The sequence below is a fragment of the Lissotriton helveticus genome, chromosome 2_1 (genome assembly GCF_964261635.1).
Source record: "Lissotriton helveticus chromosome 2_1, aLisHel1.1, whole genome shotgun sequence".
NCBI lineage: Eukaryota > Metazoa > Chordata > Amphibia > Caudata > Salamandridae > Lissotriton > Lissotriton helveticus.
Genome location: NC_136059.1, coordinates 1,125,972,157 through 1,125,993,674, shown reverse-complemented (window position 1 = coordinate 1,125,993,674; position 21,518 = coordinate 1,125,972,157). Strand labels below are relative to the sequence as shown.

The 21,518-nt window shown below is 43.0% G+C and overlaps 1 protein-coding gene across 9 annotated transcripts in view; it reads right to left on the bottom strand.

The window, feature by feature from the left end:
• Nucleotides 1–21,518, bottom strand: part of SLC24A2 (solute carrier family 24 member 2) — a 901,628-nt gene that overhangs the window by 156,741 nt on the left and 723,369 nt on the right. For all 9 annotated transcript variants that reach the window (XM_078675953.1, XM_078675950.1, XM_078675958.1 and 6 more), the window contains one exon: nucleotides 4,209–4,307. In XM_078675953.1, coding sequence (XP_078532079.1) covers nucleotides 4,209–4,307 — 99 coding nt within the window. The remainder of the gene's footprint in view (nucleotides 1–4,208; nucleotides 4,308–21,518) is intronic.

The window sequence follows — 21,518 nt, the reverse complement described above, 5'->3', positions numbered from 1 at the left end:
CCAATGTGGGTTTCACAAGAGGAACAGATCTCCATGACTATGACTCAGATATCGCAGAGTCACTGTCCTCGCCTTGGCGACAGCAGGTGGGTGAACGAGGAATAGAGTAGAGTCGCCCCAGACATGCCCAGTAGCCGGCCAGGTGCAGGTTTCTTTTCTAGCGGCACCACCTACTATAACCCTGCGCTTGGCTGCCAAGCTGGGATCATGAAAAGGAGATCTGCCACAGCCCAGCCACTGGGGGAACTGAGAAACGACAAAGAAACCAGAATATCCCAAACAAAAAAGAAAAGAAACATTATATTGCTAAATTCAGCTTCCTGGATGGCGCCTGATTCTCTGGGAGACAGACAAGCTGGCAATGGAACACAATTGTGCCCACGCCAAAGGGAGAGGTTGAAAATGCTTTTGTTTTTTATGGCAAGTGACGTTACCTGTCTGCCAGACATGGAACCACCTATGTAGCTTATTGTGGACAAGGAAGGGGCTTTGTGGTATATGCACTGTAAGTGAATGGCAGAGTAATTGCCTGCTCCTCAGATTCCCAGGTCTCAAAGAGTCCACAGACAGGCTTTGGTTGATCAGGAACTTTGAAAGATGGCGGCTAAAGTCTTGACTCTTCTCAGATTGGCTTGTGTGACAAATTCAATTAAGCATTCCTTGCCAAGAGCAAAGATTTACTACTACCAATTAATAATCTCGGAAGTTGAAAATTCAGTTGCTCAGGATATACCAGAACCTGGTAACAATGTCTCTTCATACCGCTCCTAAGTGGTTCGAGGTGACCTTACATTTATTTTCGATAATAAAACAGCCATCATTCATTCCAACATTCCTAATGCCGCCTGATTGTACGGCATGGACCATCCTTTGGCCGCCAACAGCTTTATACTCTCCCATTCCAATTCTGTCAAGAAACACTCCTGTTGTATTGTACTAATTGCACACACACTGCATGCAAAAGATAATAATATTAGAATGAATACATATAACACCTACTTGGTGATGTCTGCCTGTAACTATATAAGATGCAGAAATTGCGCTTCATAGGTCCTCCGGAAGATAGAGAAGCCTGTAGTCACACTCACTTCAAGGCCTGGTCTCTGCCTTCCAATCTACAGATTCGGTGCTGGGGACTATGAGGGCCTGGCTAACAATCTGTAAAAAGAGTTTGTTTCCCTAGGTCCTTATGAAAAGCCTATGGAGTACGGCGTGAAACATATTGACATTTTAGAAAGGCAGGCACATTGTAGCCTCCTTTTCTATTTCCCCCTTGTTGTTTAACCATACCGACTGGAGGCCAGAATAAATAGATTTTCACCTGCTATGCAGGTATTTTTAATTTCACTTTCCACATCAAACCCACCAACTCCTAATCCTCCACCCTTTTTTGTCATTGTATATACCCAAAGTGCTCCTACATATCTCGTAGGTCGCAGCACACCCAGTTCTGCAGCGAAACAGGATGGACTCCCTAAAGAAGCATCCCACCAAGGGGTAACCCGGGTGGGTGAAGATTTTACAAGAAAATGTATTGTGTTCTTTGCTAGAGGAGGGTTAGTCCACTTTGGTTGGAGGACAAGTCCAGTTCTCCCCCCCTCCTTTGTCTGAGAAGTATTATTAAACCAGACATCCTTGGCGTGGTAGCCCCAAACTTTTTGCCTTCACTCCTTTACTTTGCTGAACTCATTTTTGTTTGCCTTAGGACTCTGAGAACATTATCCTGCTAACAAGTGCTAAAGTCCTTGTGATCTCTCCTTACAAAATGGTAAAATTGGGCTACGTGCGTGCATGGTATTTAAAATGGCAGACATGTGGATTTAAGTTTTCATATCCTGAGAATGAAAAGCCCCTAAAGTCATTTTTCACTGTTGGTAGGTTATATCCCCACAGACTAACACAACGTTACCTTATTACATTTAAGTGCCCAAACCAACTGTGCCTTTCTGCCAGCATCCTGCATCTCCTTACTGTGATTGGCTCTGCTGATGTGACTTTTCTATTGTCCAAACAGTGAGACAAAGAAAGTGTAAGTTTTAGGTGAAAGAGTCTTCCTTCCTGAAGCGAACTATTGTCAGCCCCTATTACTGTATTAGTAGGCTTCAAACACATATTATGTATTGATTTAATGGTCGCTCTTCTACATCTTTTTAATGAAGCCTTATTTTTATGTCACAAAAAGTCACAACCTTGAAATATAGGTTTCACAATCACTTGGGACACCATGCCCTAGATTTTAAATAATGTGATTACATTATATAAACACAACGTATTTTCATACAAAATTCGTGTTATATGCCTCTTCTCTTTCAGACATCTCTTTTCCTTCGATTATTGTGATTGTGCTATTATATACTAAGTATCATTTATTGATTGTCCACAGGAACCGTTGTTGTCTGTAAGCCTTATCCTAGCAGCCTCCCCTCATGCTGGACTTGAGAAGGTAACTCTTCAGCAGGACTAACCTGGTCACTGTATCTGACCTGCGTTCCATCGCGGTCGGTCTGAACTTGTGACTTCCCCCGGGTCCAGCACGACCAGGTAATCATGAGGGATGCTTTGTGTTTTTGGGTGCTTTTTTTACCTAAATCTTTTTAAATACTCATATTTCCGATTCTACTGATTGGACTTTTATTATTTTCGTGTCACTTTATTTATTCAATTTTACTCTTCTTCTATATTAGTTTGGGACTTGTCTTGTGTTGAATTTTCACTTTTTGAGTGCTGCATAAATACTTCAAACATTGCCTCTAACTTAAGCCTGACTACTTTGTTACAAGCTACCAGAGACATAAGCACAGGTTACTTTAGTGACTTTTGTGGTTCACCCTGGGAAGGATTGCTTAGTATTTGAGTTCGACTTCTAACCTTTCAACTAATAACCCAATTTCTTATGGGTATACCATAGTTTTATAGTGCAAGAAGCCTTTTTTATTGATTTGATAAATTATTGTGATTTTCTATCTGCTATATTTTGTGATTGATCGCAAAGCTCTACAAACATATCCTGCATTTATCCAGTTGTTCTGCATTTGATAGAGTGATGATCTCCATCAATGAGTCTTACATATCCTCTATCGGCTTTGTCCCTCTTCCTAATTGTTAGGTAAGCATCCAAAAGGTAGGGGCATTCCTGTTTCTTTCTCCCGAGTTCCCAGTTTTGTCTCCATATTAAGGAATGCCTGATAGAATCCTTCTAAATTATCGGCTACCGTGAGATGCAGACATCCATATAGTGTGGCATAATTAGGAGCCGGCAATGAAGATCGAGGGAATTATATCCCACTTAATTTCAGTACGCATTTAAGAGTTTTACTAAACTGAATAAATAAATAGAAAATAAAAAACCAAGGACTCTGAACACTTGACACTCCACAGTGTTTTCAGAAAAGCATACAGAAGTTAAAAAAGACCCTATCTCATAGAAGATCTGGATCTCATATAAGACACAGGTTTAACCAAATCAGGTACACCCAATGAACTACTTAGACAGGAACTTATGGCTACATCTTTAGCAGCTCTCTGCCAATATAGAAATAGAGAAATTTGAGACCGTCCCCTGATGAAGGCACCTCAGCTGAAATGCACGTAGCTTCCATCTACCGCCAGCCTTTCCATTGGTTATGGTTCATCTCGATCTACCTTCTTGTATATAATGTGCAATGAAACAAATTATTTGATTACCTGTTTAGATCAATTGCATTGTTTTCTCTTGGATACATGATTGTGTGGTACTGTTCTCTATGCATTGACAATTTTAATTATTTATCATAAGTTGAAAATAATGTTTTGATATCCAGATACAACAAATGAAATAATCTAAAACTAAAATAAAAAGTTTTTGATAATAAATAATTCCACATGTCATGGTCATCATCTTATAAAAATGCACAATGTTTCATACATCATTATTGTTATGTTGTCCTGAAATTTGTAATTTCTGATTATTTTACACTTGCTTCTAGCTTCTTTTTTTACTTTAATGTCAATTTTCCTACGAATAGCAAGTTCATTTTTGCATGTAGGGGTCCCCATTTTCCCAAACTAGGACCCTTCTAAATGAGCAGCATGTTAGTGTCTTTCAACGCCACCGCTCAAGATTTAAGTATGTCAATGGCGCATTGGGCACAGGATGATGGAGGAATCACCAAGGCACAAAAGGTGAGCACTAGGTATCCTTTAGAAAGTGGTCTTGATTCTGCCCTTACCCACAAAGTTGGCAGCACCATTTAGTCTTTCGCTGTCTTCCACCTGGCACTTCTTTTTCGCCATCTTGTGAAGAATTGAGGCTTTTTCTCTAAACCGTCCTAAAATGAAAGCAAACAATTTCAATAGTTTGTTGATTAGAAAATAAAACAGAGAAGAAACCAGGCACTATACACTACAAACATTGGCTGTGATCATTTTTAGAAAACTGTAAAATCTTTTGACTATGCATATACACAATTTGGAACTGAGCCTCACCTGAATTTGAAAATGCACTTCTACCAGCCAAGACAGCTGACATTCGAGTAGTTAAAAAAAAAAACATATTTTACAGGTAAGCATGAATGAAAAAATGTATGTTAGTACACAACTCAAAGACAGATGGACTCAAGAAACACTGGGAATGCCATGCTTCAACGAAGAAATTCAGTGCGCCTTTCCTAGTACAAATGTGAAAAAAAACAGCGTTGGTGGAAGGCAGACAATGACTATTTGTGTCTTCAACAGCTTTGTTGGTCAAACATAAGTGGTTGTCTATGGTGAAATCCCAGTTTTTTGTGTATGGGAGTAGAGTGCAGCCGGTGGAGGAATGATTAGAAAGTGTTTTAAAATCCGGCAGATATATGCATTCGGCAGAAATACTGTTTTCAGATGCCATTACTCATGTTTAAAGATTGCCTAATAAAGGCAGGGGATATTCTGCAGTACCATGGTTATCACCACATCTCTAGAAACATTGCTTATGGAAGCTTTTAGCTTCAGTGGTGAACATTCCACTAGGTGATCAGTAATTAACAGCAATGCATAAATGCAGCGGAGCAGTAAAAAATATCCGGTAATCAATTACTGGCCATTGTTTCAGCTCTGCCCAGTGGTAATCTGTTCAACATAAGTGGATGGATGTTCCTGTTTCCAATTACTTCAGCCACACCAAACAACATCACCCCTTTCACTAGACATCTGTGACAACCTCGCTTATTTCTTCAATGACAAGATAGCCAAGATCAACCAAAACTTCAACTCTCAACTTAAGCTGTCCGAATTCATCAACCTCCCCACCACCACCACAGACACCCATGTTACAGAATGGAGCCAACTCCTCCAACAGGACACACCTGCCAACATGAACACAGTTCACTCAGGGTCCCACACTGACCCCCTGCCCCACCACTTCTTCAATCTCAGCAGGCCCAAGACCAGCCTCAAACTTAGGAACATCATCAATGACTCAATTTCCACCGCCACCTTCACAAAAAACTGGAAACATGCAGAGGTCAATATCCTCCCAAAGAAACCATCAGTTGACCCCAGTGACCTCAAAAACTGCTGACCCATCTCACTTCCACCTTTTCCAGCCAAAGTCATTGAGAAAGCAATCAACTAACAACTTGCCAAACACCTGGAACACCACCTACTCCTAGACAGCTCACGAACCAGGTTTTGCAGCAACCACAAAACCAAAACTGTCTCCATCGCAGCCATGGACAACATCCTCACCATAATCGAAGAGTGATAGCTGCACTCATCCTCCTCGAACTCTAAGCAGCATTCAACGCCGTCTCCCACTACATGCTCATCATCCAACTCCACAACACCGGAATCCGGGAAACAGCACTCAAGTGAACCGCTGTCCATCTCACAAAAAGAATCCAAACAGTACACCTCTCTCCTTTAACCTCCGAACCAAGGAAATCATCAGCAGAGTCCTACAGGGATCGTCTCTCAGCCCCACCCTATTCAACAACTACATGACACCACTACCCAACATCTTTATGTCTCACTGACTCAACATCATCTCCAATGCTGGCGACATCCAACTCATCCTCTTCCTCTCTGAAGACCCCACCAATACCAGAATCAACTTCCACAACTGCATTGCCAGCGGCGCAGACTGGATGAAGGAGAACTGCCTGACACTCAAAACCGACAAGATGAAGGTACTGCTCTTGGGAGACAAGAACTTCCCATGGGACTCCTCATGGTGTCCGTCAGAGTTCGGCCCCACATGACCCAGACTGAGCTCACCAGAAACCTCAGAATTATCCGCAACAGAAAAGTCTCCATGGTATCACAAATCAGTTTCGCAGAATGAAGAAGCATATGCAGAATGCATCTTCATTCTGCATATGCTTTACAATAAGATCTTCGAGGTCACTGTCAACCATGCCCTCGTCACAAGCAGACTAGATTTCGGCAACAGACTGTATGTAGGAATACCAGCCCACCTCCTCTAAAGATTCCAGACCATCTAGAACACCACCACCTATCTTATCCGTGACCTCCCTTGTTGCATCCACATCACCCCCCACTTGAGGCAGCTGCACTGGCTCAGGTCCAGAAACGTTGCCAGATCAAGCTCCTCACACATGCATTCAAGGTACTGCACAACACCGGACCCTCCTACCTCAACCTTCGCCTCCGTCTCCACTTTCACCAACCCTCCAGGCACCTTAGCTCTGCCTCTCTCTCACTCACACATGCACTGCACGTGCGCAGAAGCAGAGTTGTGGCTGATCCTTTTCTCAACTTGCAGCAAAGTCCTGGAGCGACCGCCCCCTCCACCTCAAGACCTCCATGTCGCTGCTGGAATTCCGAAAGAAGCTGAAAACCTGGCTCTTTGACTAGTACACTAGTCCCTCTATCGTCCTCAGCCAGGCTCAGATAACACCCTCCTAGTGCTCGGATACCCTCACTGTTGATACGTACAAATCTACTAACATAACAAGGAGGCCTCCTCCCTGTCTAATCCTGTTTCTGGCCATGAGAGCATAGACTCTCAGAAGGGAGATGCAAACTCTACCACACTTACAACACTACCCTATGAAAGTTGTCAAAAAAACAAGAAATTCAATGAGTGCCAGGCATTTACAGCAATTTAAAGGGCCATTCGGTGGATGATGTCACATTATGGCCCAAACCCAAGCCGACATCATCAAACAAAGGAACATAGGAGAATGCTTACTGTTGCAGATTGCTGGGGATGCAGGATTGGCTAAAGAGAAAAGTTGCTTTCTTTTCACTGGATGGCCCACTAAGCAAAGTATAGACAATCTTAAATCGCAACGACATAAAGTGAGATTTACAAATAATGGAATGAAAATCAGAATATGAAACGGACTCCAAAGGGATAACTATTGAAAGGTCACATTGTTACCTCACATTAAAAGCTATTGGGAAATCAGCTGTCCAGCCTGAGACGCAATTCGGGGTTCTAGTGTTGGTCAATTTGCTGCTTGATGGTTTCCTCCACAAAGCTTCAGACCTTTGAGCTTTTTCCATTTGGCTTATTTTCACCCCTGGCTGATATCTGAACCATAACTAGGCATTGGTTGCTTCCAGAGCCGCCACAAGGGGGTGAGGGAGGCACAATTCTCCAGCCCCTGTGCTTTCCAGGGCCTGTTCTCTTTCATCAACATTTATTTATAGAATTTTAATTGCAAGCAAGCAGACCCTATTCGTTAATAATGAGGCAGCTTGTGTGGCCGACCAATAGATGGCGCAGACACCATAAAACCTTTTTTTTTTTTAAATAATTTGAAACGAGTGCTGCTTAGCGCATATGTCACCTGGCCATCATGTTAGAAGCATCCCGAGGGCCCTGTGAAGTTTTGGCTCCAAAACTCACACTAACTTCTGACAAGGTTTGCTGCTTCTGCACCGTTATACATTTTCAAATTGATGTTTGCACAGGTGCACTAAAGGAGTAGATGTCCATTTTCACCACCTCCCATAGAAAATTTCACACCAGGTCAAAAATGGAGGAATGTGAAACCATAACAAAAATATATGAAATATCTACAACATCTAAATATTGTTCTCGTATAAAAAAATAAAACATAAATAAAGGACTTCATCCCTGAATACCTACTTTTAAAAAGTGTGGACTGGTTATTTTGGACTAAATACACTGCTTTCCTGATATCATGATATGGAAAAATGCAAAAGTGGTTTATGTACATAGAGGTCCCCTAGCGCAGCAAGGCCAGCGTCTTTCCAATGTCTGATCTTATGGTGCCCAGCCAAACTGCGAAGAGCCGGCAGCGTCCATATCGCTAAGCTCCCTGAGTAGGGCAGTTAGCAGCATTTTTTGGGGTTGGACACAGGGTCGCACTGGCCGTAGCAGGCACTCAGCGTTTTTCCGGTACGCCGGAAGAGTGGGCACCGGTTTTGCAGCAGCGCTGCAATATCGTCCCCCGTAACAAAAGTAGCAGCAGTGTAGCAGCAGCTGTGTTTCCACCAGCATACCCCACCTCCCCCACGCTGGTCCAATTGATTTCCAGGGTTGGTTTGCATCCACAGTGTGGCAGTGGTTGGACATCTGTATGCCAGCAGTGCTTGGCAACCTTGGTCTAGTGGCCGGAACACTGGACAGCCATCTGGGGATCCATCAAACAGCTTGCTATCGTACAGCCCCCAAGGTCTCTCTTCCCAACCGCCTGTTCGGGACTATGGGGCATATTATCAAGACAGGCCATAAAGTTATCGCCGTTTTAGCGGCAGAAAACTGCCGCTAAAACAGCGATAATGGGCTTGATATTATGCTTTATGGAATTCCAATTGAAGCCCATGTTAGATGTCCTTCACATTTAGCATGGGCTTCAATTGGAATTCCATAGAGCATATTATCAAGCCAATTATCGCCGTTTTAGCGGCAGTTTTCTGCAGCTAAAATGGCGTTACTTTAATCGCCTGTCTTGATAATATGCCCCCATGTATCTGAAAGCCAGCACATCGGACACTGCAATTGAGCTGCTGCACAGTAAAGCTCGTAATTTGGTCACCTAACTTGCCACATTCCAAGGGGCATGTCGTTTATTAAGAGCCAAGGAAGGAAAACAAGTCCCTAGTCTAATTTATGGATCATGTGTTGCACCGCAATCATGTACAGTACTAATGGGGTTAAAACATATACATTATTTAGACACAAACAATAATTTCATGTAACATGCAGATACAGTGGAGACACTAATGCAAAAAAACAAGGATTTTTAGATCAAAGGGTACAAATACATTTTTATTTATCATTACATTAAAAAATAAACATGTTACAATATAAAAAAATATGTTAAAACAGTCCATTGTTACAACATGCTGGTGTTGATCATCTGAGCAAGAAAAATACACCATATATGATATTATTAAGAGCCACCCTCTTCCGGCTGGACCCACAAACCAGATCTGAGATAACAGATTCCATCTCTCTGAAGAAGCGCCCAGGGAGGCTACGTGGAACAACTGTGAAAAAATGCAATAACCTGGTCAGCCAGCATCTTGGTTCTTGCCACTGACCTATTGGTGACTGCGCAGTGAGTTCCAGAACGTCCACACGCTGCATGTACTTGCTCTAACCGCCTCCAGATTCCCTTGTATATAATATTTGTCAGAATAGTAGATATTCACACCCTGGTAGCAAAAGGTTTTGGGCTACCATTTCATCACCAAAGTAGGAGTGCCTTCTGCTCCCCCCGAGTATGGTTCCGCATGGGGAATAGGCCAGATTTTGCCCAGTTTAGCCTCATCCAAAGGCATCTAGCACCTCCATTACGCATGTGAGGTCCCTGCTCACATCTATGAGGTACACTAGCACATCAGGCGCTTACAGCAAGTTGATTTGCCAGGAGTTCCCACTCTGAATCCCCCACTGTAGGACCCTTAGGGGGGAAAAGCATGCAAAGTGCTCCATAGCTAACGCAAAAAGTATCGGTGACAGTGGACACGATCCAGCCGCGGCCCGTGGAGGGAGTTGCGGTGGGGCAGGTAGGCGGGGCGGGGGATGGCAGGGTGAGGGGTGATAAACACCGGAATATGGATGATTACAGGTAAGTAAACAATTAAATTAATAAAACGAATTTCGTTCCATGCCCTGCATCGCAAAATATGCTGAAAAATATTTCGGAGGGGGGGGGGGGGGGGCTAATTCTTCCGAATTTAGACAGAGTGGCTGTAAGAAGGGGTGAACACACAACAAAAGCCTCATTTACAACTAAAAGCCTCATTTACAACTAAATAGTCTTTTAAAGACCTGTTAAGTACTCGGGTGCGGCTGCAATTAGATGCTCGCCAGCCCGCAAAACTGTCTTCGCCCGGGCTGACACACACGACGGGGGGGCTGAAGCCCCGTGAGCCCAATGGGTGTTGCGTGCCTGTACGCTATCATGGGGCTCCCAAATGCGTTAATGTCCCTTTTGTGTTCTCTCCAGGATGATGGCCCTAGCACTGAACGCAGCTCACCGGGTAATACTCTCACGCTGTGGCACTGAAAAAACATCAGACCACACTGCTCCGTTGCTTCAACTGTGGTTCCTTTTGAAAATGGGGAAGCTATCCTTGGCGATCACTCCTGGGGATACCTCCTACTCAGAACTCTGGGCTCCATTTATTTCAATACTCACCAGGGAATTTAGGGAGTTGACTTGCGCATCCTATCTCCGCATCTTAAGCCTGTATCCCGAGACTCCCCCTTCTGAACATTGATGGGTGCTGTTTGAGGTAGTAGACAGGGCCCCTGGTTGCAAGCTATTTGACCATTGCTTGTCTCCCCCTTTAGTATAGTAGCAGTTTGTTGTTCTTCTATCTTGTTGTCTTGTTTTAGTTACTGTACTTAAACCTCAGTCTTGCTTTGCAATAATATGCCCATTCTGCTAACAGAGATCTAAAATACTGAATGAACGTTGTTGAGTTGTAGGCAGCATGCTGTGTCATTCTACATGTGGACTGTATTTTAATAAACAGAATTGATTCTAAATGGGAGAAATTTAAAGTGAAGAAAAATATTTCAATGAAATATTACGTTTTAATGTTTTCATGTTTTTCTCTATTTAAATGAAACCAATTAAGTGCTAATATGTTATGGAGCATGTTTCTTCATTTCGTGTTCCTCACATTGAAAAAAAAAATAACTGAATTTTCCTGTTATATACATGGCATCATGTCTACAGGCCTCTGCAAGTAGAATCCCTACTGCCTATAAGGCTCTGACATGGGAGAAAATTAAAATGACAAGTTTTATGTAATGCATATAAAAATAAAGTTCACTCTTCAGTTGAATTTTTCCCATTTCAAAGTGTCACATTTACACACAGCAGGCATCTTGCTCTCAGCAGCTAGTAGACACTGATATATTTATAACAGAAAAATAGAGACATTTCTGTTTTTTAAATGGGAGGAATTTAAAGTGCAGAAAAAAGTTCCATCAAGTGCAAAAAATGTTCCTTATTACAAACATTTTGATGAATATTTTCTGCACTTTAACTTTCTCCCATTCAAAAACAAACTGGTTGTATGTTTGTGTTGTACATGCAAGAGTGCCACATATAGCGACAGCTATTTCCTGTGCCACAGGTACATGAGACACAGGCTCTCAGTCACCCACACACATATACCCCATTCATGTTCATACATCCCTACAGACCATGCACTCACTGGCGCAAATGGAAGCCCTATCATAGTACCCCTTGTCACAGTATTTTGTTCAATGCATAGTGTGGGGCTCAATAGACATTAGGTTTAACGTCAATGAAGCTGGGCGAGGGATCTGCTAACAATGCACCCGTTGCTTGGCCTTCGTTAGCTCACGGCGATTTTCATTGATCAGAAGTAGCTCTCATTACAGAAAAGGTTGGAGACTGCTGCACTACACTTTGAAATAGGGTGTGTATAAATTTTTTGGTGTGTTCAAATTATTCATTTTTCTAATGGTTGCCTTTGCGAAAGGAGGTGACTACATGTCTCCTTACTGACCCTACCAGTGAAAGGACTTGTGACACCCCTGTCCCTTCTCTCTAGTCCCCAGAGTTCACAGGCTATAAATCCTTGATACCCATCAGGGAACAAGGACAAACATAGCTGAGTTTGGCCAAAAAGCCAGGCCCTGTGACCAGAATGTACTATGTATTGCCAAAGCATGAACTTAGGGCCTGATTATGACTAAAGCAGTCCCTTGGCCCGCTGTTGCCACGGCGGTGGAGCGGGCAACTCCGCACCGGCGGTCTGACCGCCCTATTAAAAGTTGGGTGGTTGGACCGCCATGGGACCGCAGCAGCCGCTAAGGATCAGAGATCCCTGGCGGTGTTGTGACAGTCTTGAGGCCGCAATATGCTTTGCGGTGCAGCTGCGGCACCACCAAGCATGTTACGAGTTTCCTCTCTGCCACAGTTTTCATTGCGGTGAGCCCACAGTGCAGAGAGGAAACAAGGGCCCCCTGTTGCCTCATAGCTATCGTCTGCATGCAGGGGGGCACATGTTGTCCCCTGTGTGCATGCACCCCAGTTCCTACATGGCATGGACTGCAGAGTCCATGCCATGCAGGAACTGCCTTTGAGGTTCCCATTGCCGTGCCCGTTTTCAGAGGCCCGGCCATGGGACTGCCAAAGAAACAGCCAACAGACACGAGAAAACTCGTAATTTGGCAGATGATGCTTACACAGGTTTGGCAGTGTGGGAGCGGGGCATTGGCTTGGCGGCCCCGTTTCCACACCCCAAATTCCTAATCGGGCCCTTAATAAGCCGCAGGCTAGGGGATTTTGAGGACTGAGCTCTGCTGAATGGCCTGCAACTAATCAGGGTCAGTGCCTAATAGATTGAATACAGCTGAAACATATTGTGATCTGCAGGTCATGATTTGGAATCCGTTCAAGGCCAATCCCAGACTTCTACAAGGCAGCAGCACATAATGCGTGCTATCCTTTAAAATCTATAGCGACAGGAACGATAGCTGGAGTTTTGACTTTCGTAATTTCAGTTTGTGCAACTTCGCCAAAATCCCTGGAGATTGGTACTTCTGGTAGCTAAAACAAACCAGTCAGCTGTGACTCCTTTTCTCAAAAAGGTTGTAGGTTAAACAAATCTGACTCTTTTCTTTAAGTCCCTTTTGGAGCCATGGTAAGGTAAGCCCTGATCCAGGTTGTCTGCATGTAGGGTTGGGATAGGCCTGTGTCTACAGCTAGGTGCCATGGGGTTGCTTTTGTGTGAATGGGTAGGTTTAGTTCTTGGCATGGGGTGCACTTGAGTGCCCCTTTGTTGGTACCTTTTAGTTTAGGCTAACACCTTAGGACGACTGCTTTCTTTACAAGTGACTGGTCCTGAAGCCTGAATTCAAGACACATTTGTGCTTTGCTGTGCAAGTGAGGGAATTGAAACAGTGCTCTAAACAACTTTTGCTTAGCCAGGAATCAAAATGGCCTGGGAATGCTTCAAGGCCATACTTGAGCACTGTTGGGAACTTTACGCTAATTACATTATCAAAGGGTTTGAAGGTCGTCCACGATACGTTTTTAGATAGTTTCAAAGAGGCAAACTTTAAGGGCGCAATTTTAATTTTTAGTGAAGTAAGCTATGCTGATGCTGAATTATTTGAGGGAAATGAGACCCTAAGTCCATATAAATAGTAACACAGACTCCATGTCCTTACCATGCAATTTCCACTGGGCTGTTGCACAACTGTGGCTTTTGATTTTGTGTGGTTGATGTCTAAATTATTCGGCTTGCACTTATCTAGTGGTTGATGTCTAAATTATTCTGCTTGCACTTATCACCTAAAGCATTTAATGTGTACTACAACCAACCTTGGTGTGATCTATAAGGACAGTGTGATCCGCATATTGGACAATATACAGTTGTAGACAATTCAATTTGCAGGGTAGGAGGGGGAATAATTTTGCTGAGGTTTTAAGTAGCACCGATGTTGGCGATACACAGGTTAAATACTATTGCTGAAGAATAGTAAATCTATACTTTCCTGCAAATATTTACATTGACAATATTTTGGTTTTCAACATTTTGGCCACAATATAGATGGTATTTCTGTTACTGATATTCTGACATACAGTCAAAGTACATGTGTGTTATTAAGCATTATTTGAACCATGATTTAATTTATTGCTGTAATTATTATTATTATTATGAAATTCTTTGTTGGAGAACCCCCTCACATCCATCACATGCTAAACACATTCAGTAGATTTATTCCTGGGCTGCTTTCCACTCCTGCCTGTCAGTGCTGCACTCTGCTGTGCAGTAGGTGCACACAAAAATTGATTCCAAGGGCCTGATTTAGGCCATTCATCGCCGCGCTGAGACGGACACGTACGCCCCCCGAACCAAGTTGCTAAGTGATCGCTAGAGGCGGCACTTACTCCTACTTTCTCCAACGGCTGGTGAAGAAGGTCCGCATTTCCTGCTCAAGATTCTCAAAGAAAAAACGCACAGGGGTATCGGCTGACACCCAGGCCAGAAGAGCTACTGAAGATACCACTCTAGCTCTCCACTTTGTTTCAGGATGTCCTTTTCATCCCTTTGTCCTGATGAAGACCTGCCCTAGATGCAAATCAATCTGCACTACCTTATAGGGTCGAAACGTCGACGTTGTTTTTGTCAATTCGTCCATATGGAGTCTCAACAAAAGAAACAATTTTGAGTCTGTTGTGACAATCTAACTCAGAAGTGGACACACGAGAGTTTATGTTTTTTGTATTTATATTGAATATATGTCACCTTTTCTATTTTTGTACAGCACGGTCATCACTACTCACTACCAGTCACTAAACCTTGCACTACTTATGTGTATTTTGATGTCATTTTTTGTCATTGACAGCCATTGTCTTTATTGATTAATACATGCACGGTATCTATAATCAGAAGATAACTTTAAACCAAAATTGGAGTTGTGTGTCATTGTGTACAGTACATTCAATGTATATACCGAATCTATTTTGAGTGCATGAAAACTAAGAAATTGCTACATGCCCAACAGAACCACTGTTTTTGTTTAGTTTTGATTTAGAGTTTGACAGATGGACTAAAGGCAATCATCGTAGTGGAGGACTCTATGTCTGCCACCCTCCCATTACTCTGCCTGTCAGATTTAGAATTCACTACCGGCCCTGCGGTGAACTCTATGGGTTTGTATGAACTGCCTTCACAGTGGTTCATAAAATCAATCAATCAAGACATTTCTAGAGCGCACGATTGCCTGCGAAGGTGTTCTAGCACTAGCGTGGTGGCCCTCTTTCTCACCTAGACAACAGATTACCAAGTAAATATCTAGGTTTTGATCAGCTTTCTGAATTGACTGAGGTCCGTGTTATTGTAAGAGAAACTGGTAGGGCTATTCCGTAGGTCGCCTGTGGCGAAGACACTCTTCTGCTGCCTGCCTGAGAGAGTCTGAGTTTTGGCTGCATCACAAGTTTAACTTCAGCAGAACACAAACAGCAGTACCAAATAAACATGTCTCGCAGGTACACCCATCTAACCTTGTAGAAAGCCCTATGAACAAATCACAAAGATTTAAAGAGAACCCATTTTGGCACAGGAAGCAAATGCAATTTGTTTTTTTGCGTAGAGGTGACCGATGAAACTCGTGGAAGTGAGAGGGCCAAGTGTGCTAAGATTTTTGAATACACGAGAGACGATTGATCAAATAGTCTGGAGAACCAAGGACCAACAAATTCTCATAGTTTAATGGACTGAGAATGGTGGCTTGGATGATCAATGATCTGTGTTCAGTAGGAAGGAGTGGTAATAACTTCTGAAACACTTTAAGTAGTAAAGAGCAAGTGGATGCAAGACTATTCACATGGGAGGCCACTGATCATCCACTATCAAAGAAGAACCTAATGTTCCTTATCACAGGAGATCCCACAGTGGGAAAAATCCCATTCAGGAGCAAAAAGTCAGACAAAAAGCCATTCAAAAGTTAGGTGTGTGACTGTCATTGGTGACAGATGCTTACATTCAACTTTTAAAAATGCTACTTTTCTAAAATGAAACTCCCAAACTTGGAGTTTGCTTTTGGAAAAGTAAAACTTAATGACCCTGACACTATGGGCGATTTCCTCCTTGGTGTGGGGCATCATCTTTTTCATTTTTAAAGCCCCCCCCCCCAGCGCCAGGATATTTTAGTTCATCTGCGTAAACCTGTCAGTCTGCCGAAACCTAAATTGGGCTGGCAGGTCGAAGGTTTAGCAGACACAGTACTCCATAGCTGTTGTGTGGAGTACCATGTTCACCAAACTTTAAATTGGATACTAAATTCATACTCAAAGCCAGTATAATTACATAAATGTTTCTGAACAGTATTCAAACGAATTAGCTAAATTAGTACATGCAACAAACTCTGAGCAAGCATTATGTTGCAGGTCTTTGATGCACCCAATGACATGCTATGTACCCACATTAGTACATGCCATAAAATGTCAGAAAACATACTTTGTTGCGGTTCCTAGCTATCCCTATGACATGCTGTGAAGCAAATGTATGGGATCAGCAAGTGAATGGTTTTAAGTTAAAGTTTATCACAATATCCTATTTTTGGTCCTTTCACTTTGTGAAGTTTCCTTACTGTCAGCGGTTGGTGAGATGTAGGAGTGGAGAAAGTGTTAATCAACTCTGAACATTTCTCAGGTGTTGATGCTAAAGAGGGAAGCAACACATTTAGGGCATGTAACAACCCATCTCTCACACACACTTCACCATACTATGCAAAATAGCACTTCCAACTTTTTCTATGACCTAAGTCCTAGAAATTTACAGCAAATTCTATTACTTTGTTGTAAAGTTAGAAAACGATTTCTGACTGAAATGCTTCTGAAGAAAGAGGATGGGAAGCCCTTAAACGTACGCCCTTAAACGTAGTGCTATTCTAATCTGAATTGCATCATAGCAAAAAGTCAGTAAAATGCAATGAAGTGTGTGTGGTAATGCACAATGTGAGGAGGGTGGTTTGTTGCCTTTTTGTTTGTCATGGGAGAAATCTTCCAACCTCCACCAACTCGATAACTGAGCTGCCAATCAGGGTGGAAGAGATTTCTCCTCCAAATGTGGGAGGAGCCATTTTGGTGGAGAAATATTTGGTGGAAAATGAGTCAATGCTGGTGAAAATTATGCAGCAAATGTGAGCAGGGAGAGTGTTTCGCAAGTGGCGGTACATCGTCTCTCTGACTTATTGAGGGCTATCAAACTATATTAGGAACACTAACTACATTTATGATTTCCTTTAAGACTGCCACATCCGTCGTACTCTTTATGCAGGTTAAGGCTTATGGAGCAATCTGGGCCAGAAGTGGTGAGGTACTAGTGACTATAGATTGGGTGACTGCTCTGTCATCATGTTTGTCAAAGTCAGCTCCAGACCTTGACTAAATCGATGGCAGAGCTGGCAGAGTCTCTACGAGAGTAATTGCCCCACCTAACGCTCTTTAGATAAAAGTCTATACCCTATGAATCAGACCCTTAGTTTCCAGCACTGATGGTTGTTGCATCAGATGACTAAACACAAACATATTGGATTGACCTGAATAAACCAGCCAGACTGTCAGGCAAAAAGAGGGACAATCAGCATAATGTCTTTCAGGTCCTGCCTGAGCATTTAATCTGTCTGTAAGAGATCCACTGATCATGGTCTGAGAGTCTATTGAATCGTAGGAAAGATTGAAGGTAGAAGACCCCAGTTGCTGCTCTTGTTGGAGCTCTGAGAAAATCAATCTTCTGGATCTGCTGGATTTTCCAGCCGTGTGTATCACTTTTATTCTGATCAGACTAATCTTATAATTCTCATTCTATAAGAAAGATACAATGCACTGAGAACCCTCAATCTGCTTATATACTACTGAGGGACTAGTCTCCATTTTCACAATCACAGGGAGAAGCTTATTCTGTCACTGGACATACTGTAAACAGCAACAAATCCTGAAAAGTATGGGTATAAAGCAATATAACGATTTAACAATGTTGCCCTCCTTAGCAATCAAGCCAAATCCTTTTCTGTCTTTATCCATTTAATCTAAAAGTGAAAACCTCTTGGTCAAAAGTGCATGTTGCCTTTACTGCGGAATGGAGCTCTGAGTAGTGGTACGGCTATACTACTGCCATGAATCATCAGATTGTAGACTCAAAGGGAGGTATTTACAATAAAATGTCGGAGCATGGCTCTACTCGAAAATTGGTAATGCGGCGTTCCAACATTTTTTAAATGCAGGGATTTACGGTATTTACAAAAATACGGCACACCCCTGTGTTTCCCCTAGCGCTGAAGCTATAAAAGCTGCCTTGAACCAGCGCAGACACCCTTGCACCATGTTACAAAGGTGCCTGCGCTGCAGGGACAATTGTGTATGTGCAGAAAGGGACACATTCCTAACACATAAACAATCTTTAAAGGCAGTTTGCTGTTTCTGTGTGTGTTGCAGAATGCAGTACACATAGAAAGAGCAAAATACGAGGAGAAATTAATCATTACTCCTCGTATAGCCATACTAAGACCCGGTTTTACCTTGTCTTAATTTTTGGTGCTGCCCCATCCTTGTAAATATGGGCCAGTATCAAAAAGCAATGGGTGTTGCGATGGAACGCCCAATGCAACCCCCATTGCACGTCCCGCTCACGGTAAGTGAAGCGTTAAAAAGGACCTTATTTACAAGGTGGCTTAACGTTGCCATGCAAATAAGGAGAAGGGGATATCACCACCAGAGCATCACTAAAAGTCACATTCTGTTGGCGATATCCCCGTGTAAATATGCCCCAAAGGCTTTTCATAGGTACATTTCGGAATGAAGGAAGAGAGTTGCCAGTCTCTTTATTTAGATTGCATCAGGGGAGAAAACAGACTCCCTCTAGGATCTCTTATGTTGTCTCTTTGAATATTTACCCTCCCTAGAAAGTTGGTCTTTTATTGAAGAAGAGCTCACTGATCAGTAAGGAATAACTCCTTCCTCTGGTTAATACCCAGACAAATATACATGTATGTCTAATGAAATGACTTCACGTTCAGGCAGGCAATGGGAATTATTGTTCAAAGAGATGGATTCATGACTATCACCTACCAGCTAACCCCCCCTCTCACAGCGGTGGTGCAGAGATGGAAGGTCTCACCTTGACAGAAGGGATGGAGAAGCGCCTAACACAAGCCTTCATGTCTCTAGCCGCTCTGTACATGGGCTTTGGTAGGCACCAGAACAGACAGAGAATAGAACTGGGATCATCTCAATAGGTGATATTTCCTGTTAATGGGAAACAACAAGGACTCTGTGATGTGTTTGACCAATACCTAGCTGAGGAGACTAGGACAAAGCGCAAAGAGGAGCTGTGCTGTGTAGAATGTGTGAATGTGTGCCTAACATGCAGACATAGGAAATACGTTTTAGTTATTGGATAAAGCTTTGAAAGGGGATACAGAAGAACCCAAATATTTAATTTCACCCTTTTTCACTTTTGATGATAAAAGAAAATCACCTCCCTGATGAGACAGACAAAAGGGCTCCTTTGCTGCTGTAGGCTTGACGAAAAATTGAGGATGAGCCTTGAAACAGAGTACTTTTACTGCATCAAAGGCACCCTGGAATCCCCTGTGATCATGGTATGGGCAGTCCAGTGACTGTATTTTAAATGTGTGACTGACATGATGATAGAATGCCCTAAAACTAGTCCAATAGCAATTAAAGGCACATTTTGGAAGACCAATTTATCTGTGAATCGTTATATTCTTGGATTTTGACAAAGAGTTAAAAACAGCCAACCTTTAGTTATGTTTTCTTTAGTTAGAAATAAACCCCTTTATCTTTTCCAGAGACATTTTCACTGTCATGCTATAGATTCAATAGTAATAACAGAGAATTAGGATGTCGCATTTGGCGATGCAGCGGGTGCAACAAAATTTGTTTTATTTGTTTGTGTACTTACCTCTGCGCGGTCGTATTCTGGAGTTTACTACCCGCCACCCTGCCCCACTCCTGCCCCACGTCAGCGCCCAGCAGCACTCCCACCGCGTGCTGCTACTGGTTGAATCCTTTATCGTTCTTTAGCTCACTTCGTCACCCCAGTTCAGACCCAGCTATATTGCAAATCAGTCTTGACCCTGTGCCTCATGGGAACAGTCCAGACCGAACTGCCAAGCCAGGTCTTCCCTGTACCGGAAACAAGCATCCTGGGACCGGTTTCGGGGTAACACCCTTCATCAGCCAGGCTAGCTGGAAACCAGTGACAAATTGAGCAAGGGACCCACGTCTGGGCATACCCTGCTAACGTTGGGCAAATAAAGCAAACACAAGGAGATGATGGACAGAGCTCCAAATCTTTTCAGGTGCTCACCCCCTGTCACAGATCTGGGTTGAATTCATCATCGTTCTTTAGCTCGCTTTGCCACATCAGTTCAGACCCAGCTATATACAAATCAGTCTTGACCCTGTGCCTCATGGGAACAGTCAGCTTTTTATAGTTTGCAGTGCTCTGGCCATGGGTTCAGGGTAGGTGACATTGTAAATTGGACCCTAAGTTTGGACAAAGACATAACTGCTAACAGGATAATCTTTGCAGCCTGGCCCCTGTATGTCTGGTTGCAGACGGGGAATTTGCAAGTTGCTAGATAAAAATGTAGCATTTTTCTCCAACAACAAACTGACAGATAGATGGGTACAGTTAATGCTACAACCATGCATGCTATTTAGAGGCGGCAAGTTGGAATAGCGTCAGGGCAAACTTTGCATTTTAATGTTAAAATTTTAATGTTAATGAAAAGCGCACCATTGAGTTGGAATTGTAAAACCTACTCTTTAAGCACCAAGAAACAATTCAATGGAGTGTGGGAGATAGGCATGACTGCTACTGAGAGTAGCCCTCCAGAGAAGGTGTGCAAGAAATGTATGTGTGTTTTAAGATGATCAACTTCTGCTGCCTGGTTTTCATTTCCTCTTATCAAACTATGGCATCATTTACAGTAGCAGTCGGCAACATTAAAATACAGCGGGCACAGTGCCCAAAAAACTCACCATATATGTGTTGTGTTTGCTGTGGGCAGTCTTGCGGTCTTTCTCTTCTTCTGGTGCTCTCCTTGGCGGGGACGGGGGCAGAAAGGGAAGTACTTCCTCCCTTGTGCAAAGTGAAAACAACCAATCCTAACCAATTCTGGAGCAGCAGCGCAGCTCTAGGATTGGTTGGAGCAGGCTAACCCAGGCCTGCTGGGCTGGGGGCTGCTGCAATCCCTCGCCTGTTTCTCAGCCCTGGGATTGCGCACTGGCAGGGGCTGAAGCAATAGTCCCATTGCACTAACCAGCTCCGCCCCTGCCCTTGCCCTGTAACATCGCGAGCCTGCGACACATAATAAAATGGTATTTATTACCAATTATTAATGTGTGTGCCTGCTGCGCTCACATATGTGGCAACGATCCTCCGCCATAACGGAGAAGCCTACGCTGGTCATTCACATTCATAAGAACATTCATCAGATGTTTATTAGGAATATCGATGGCAGAATATTGAAGGGTCACAATATTGTGACAAGAATATTGAGGTACCAAATATTGAACGGTTAGTTTGTATAGATT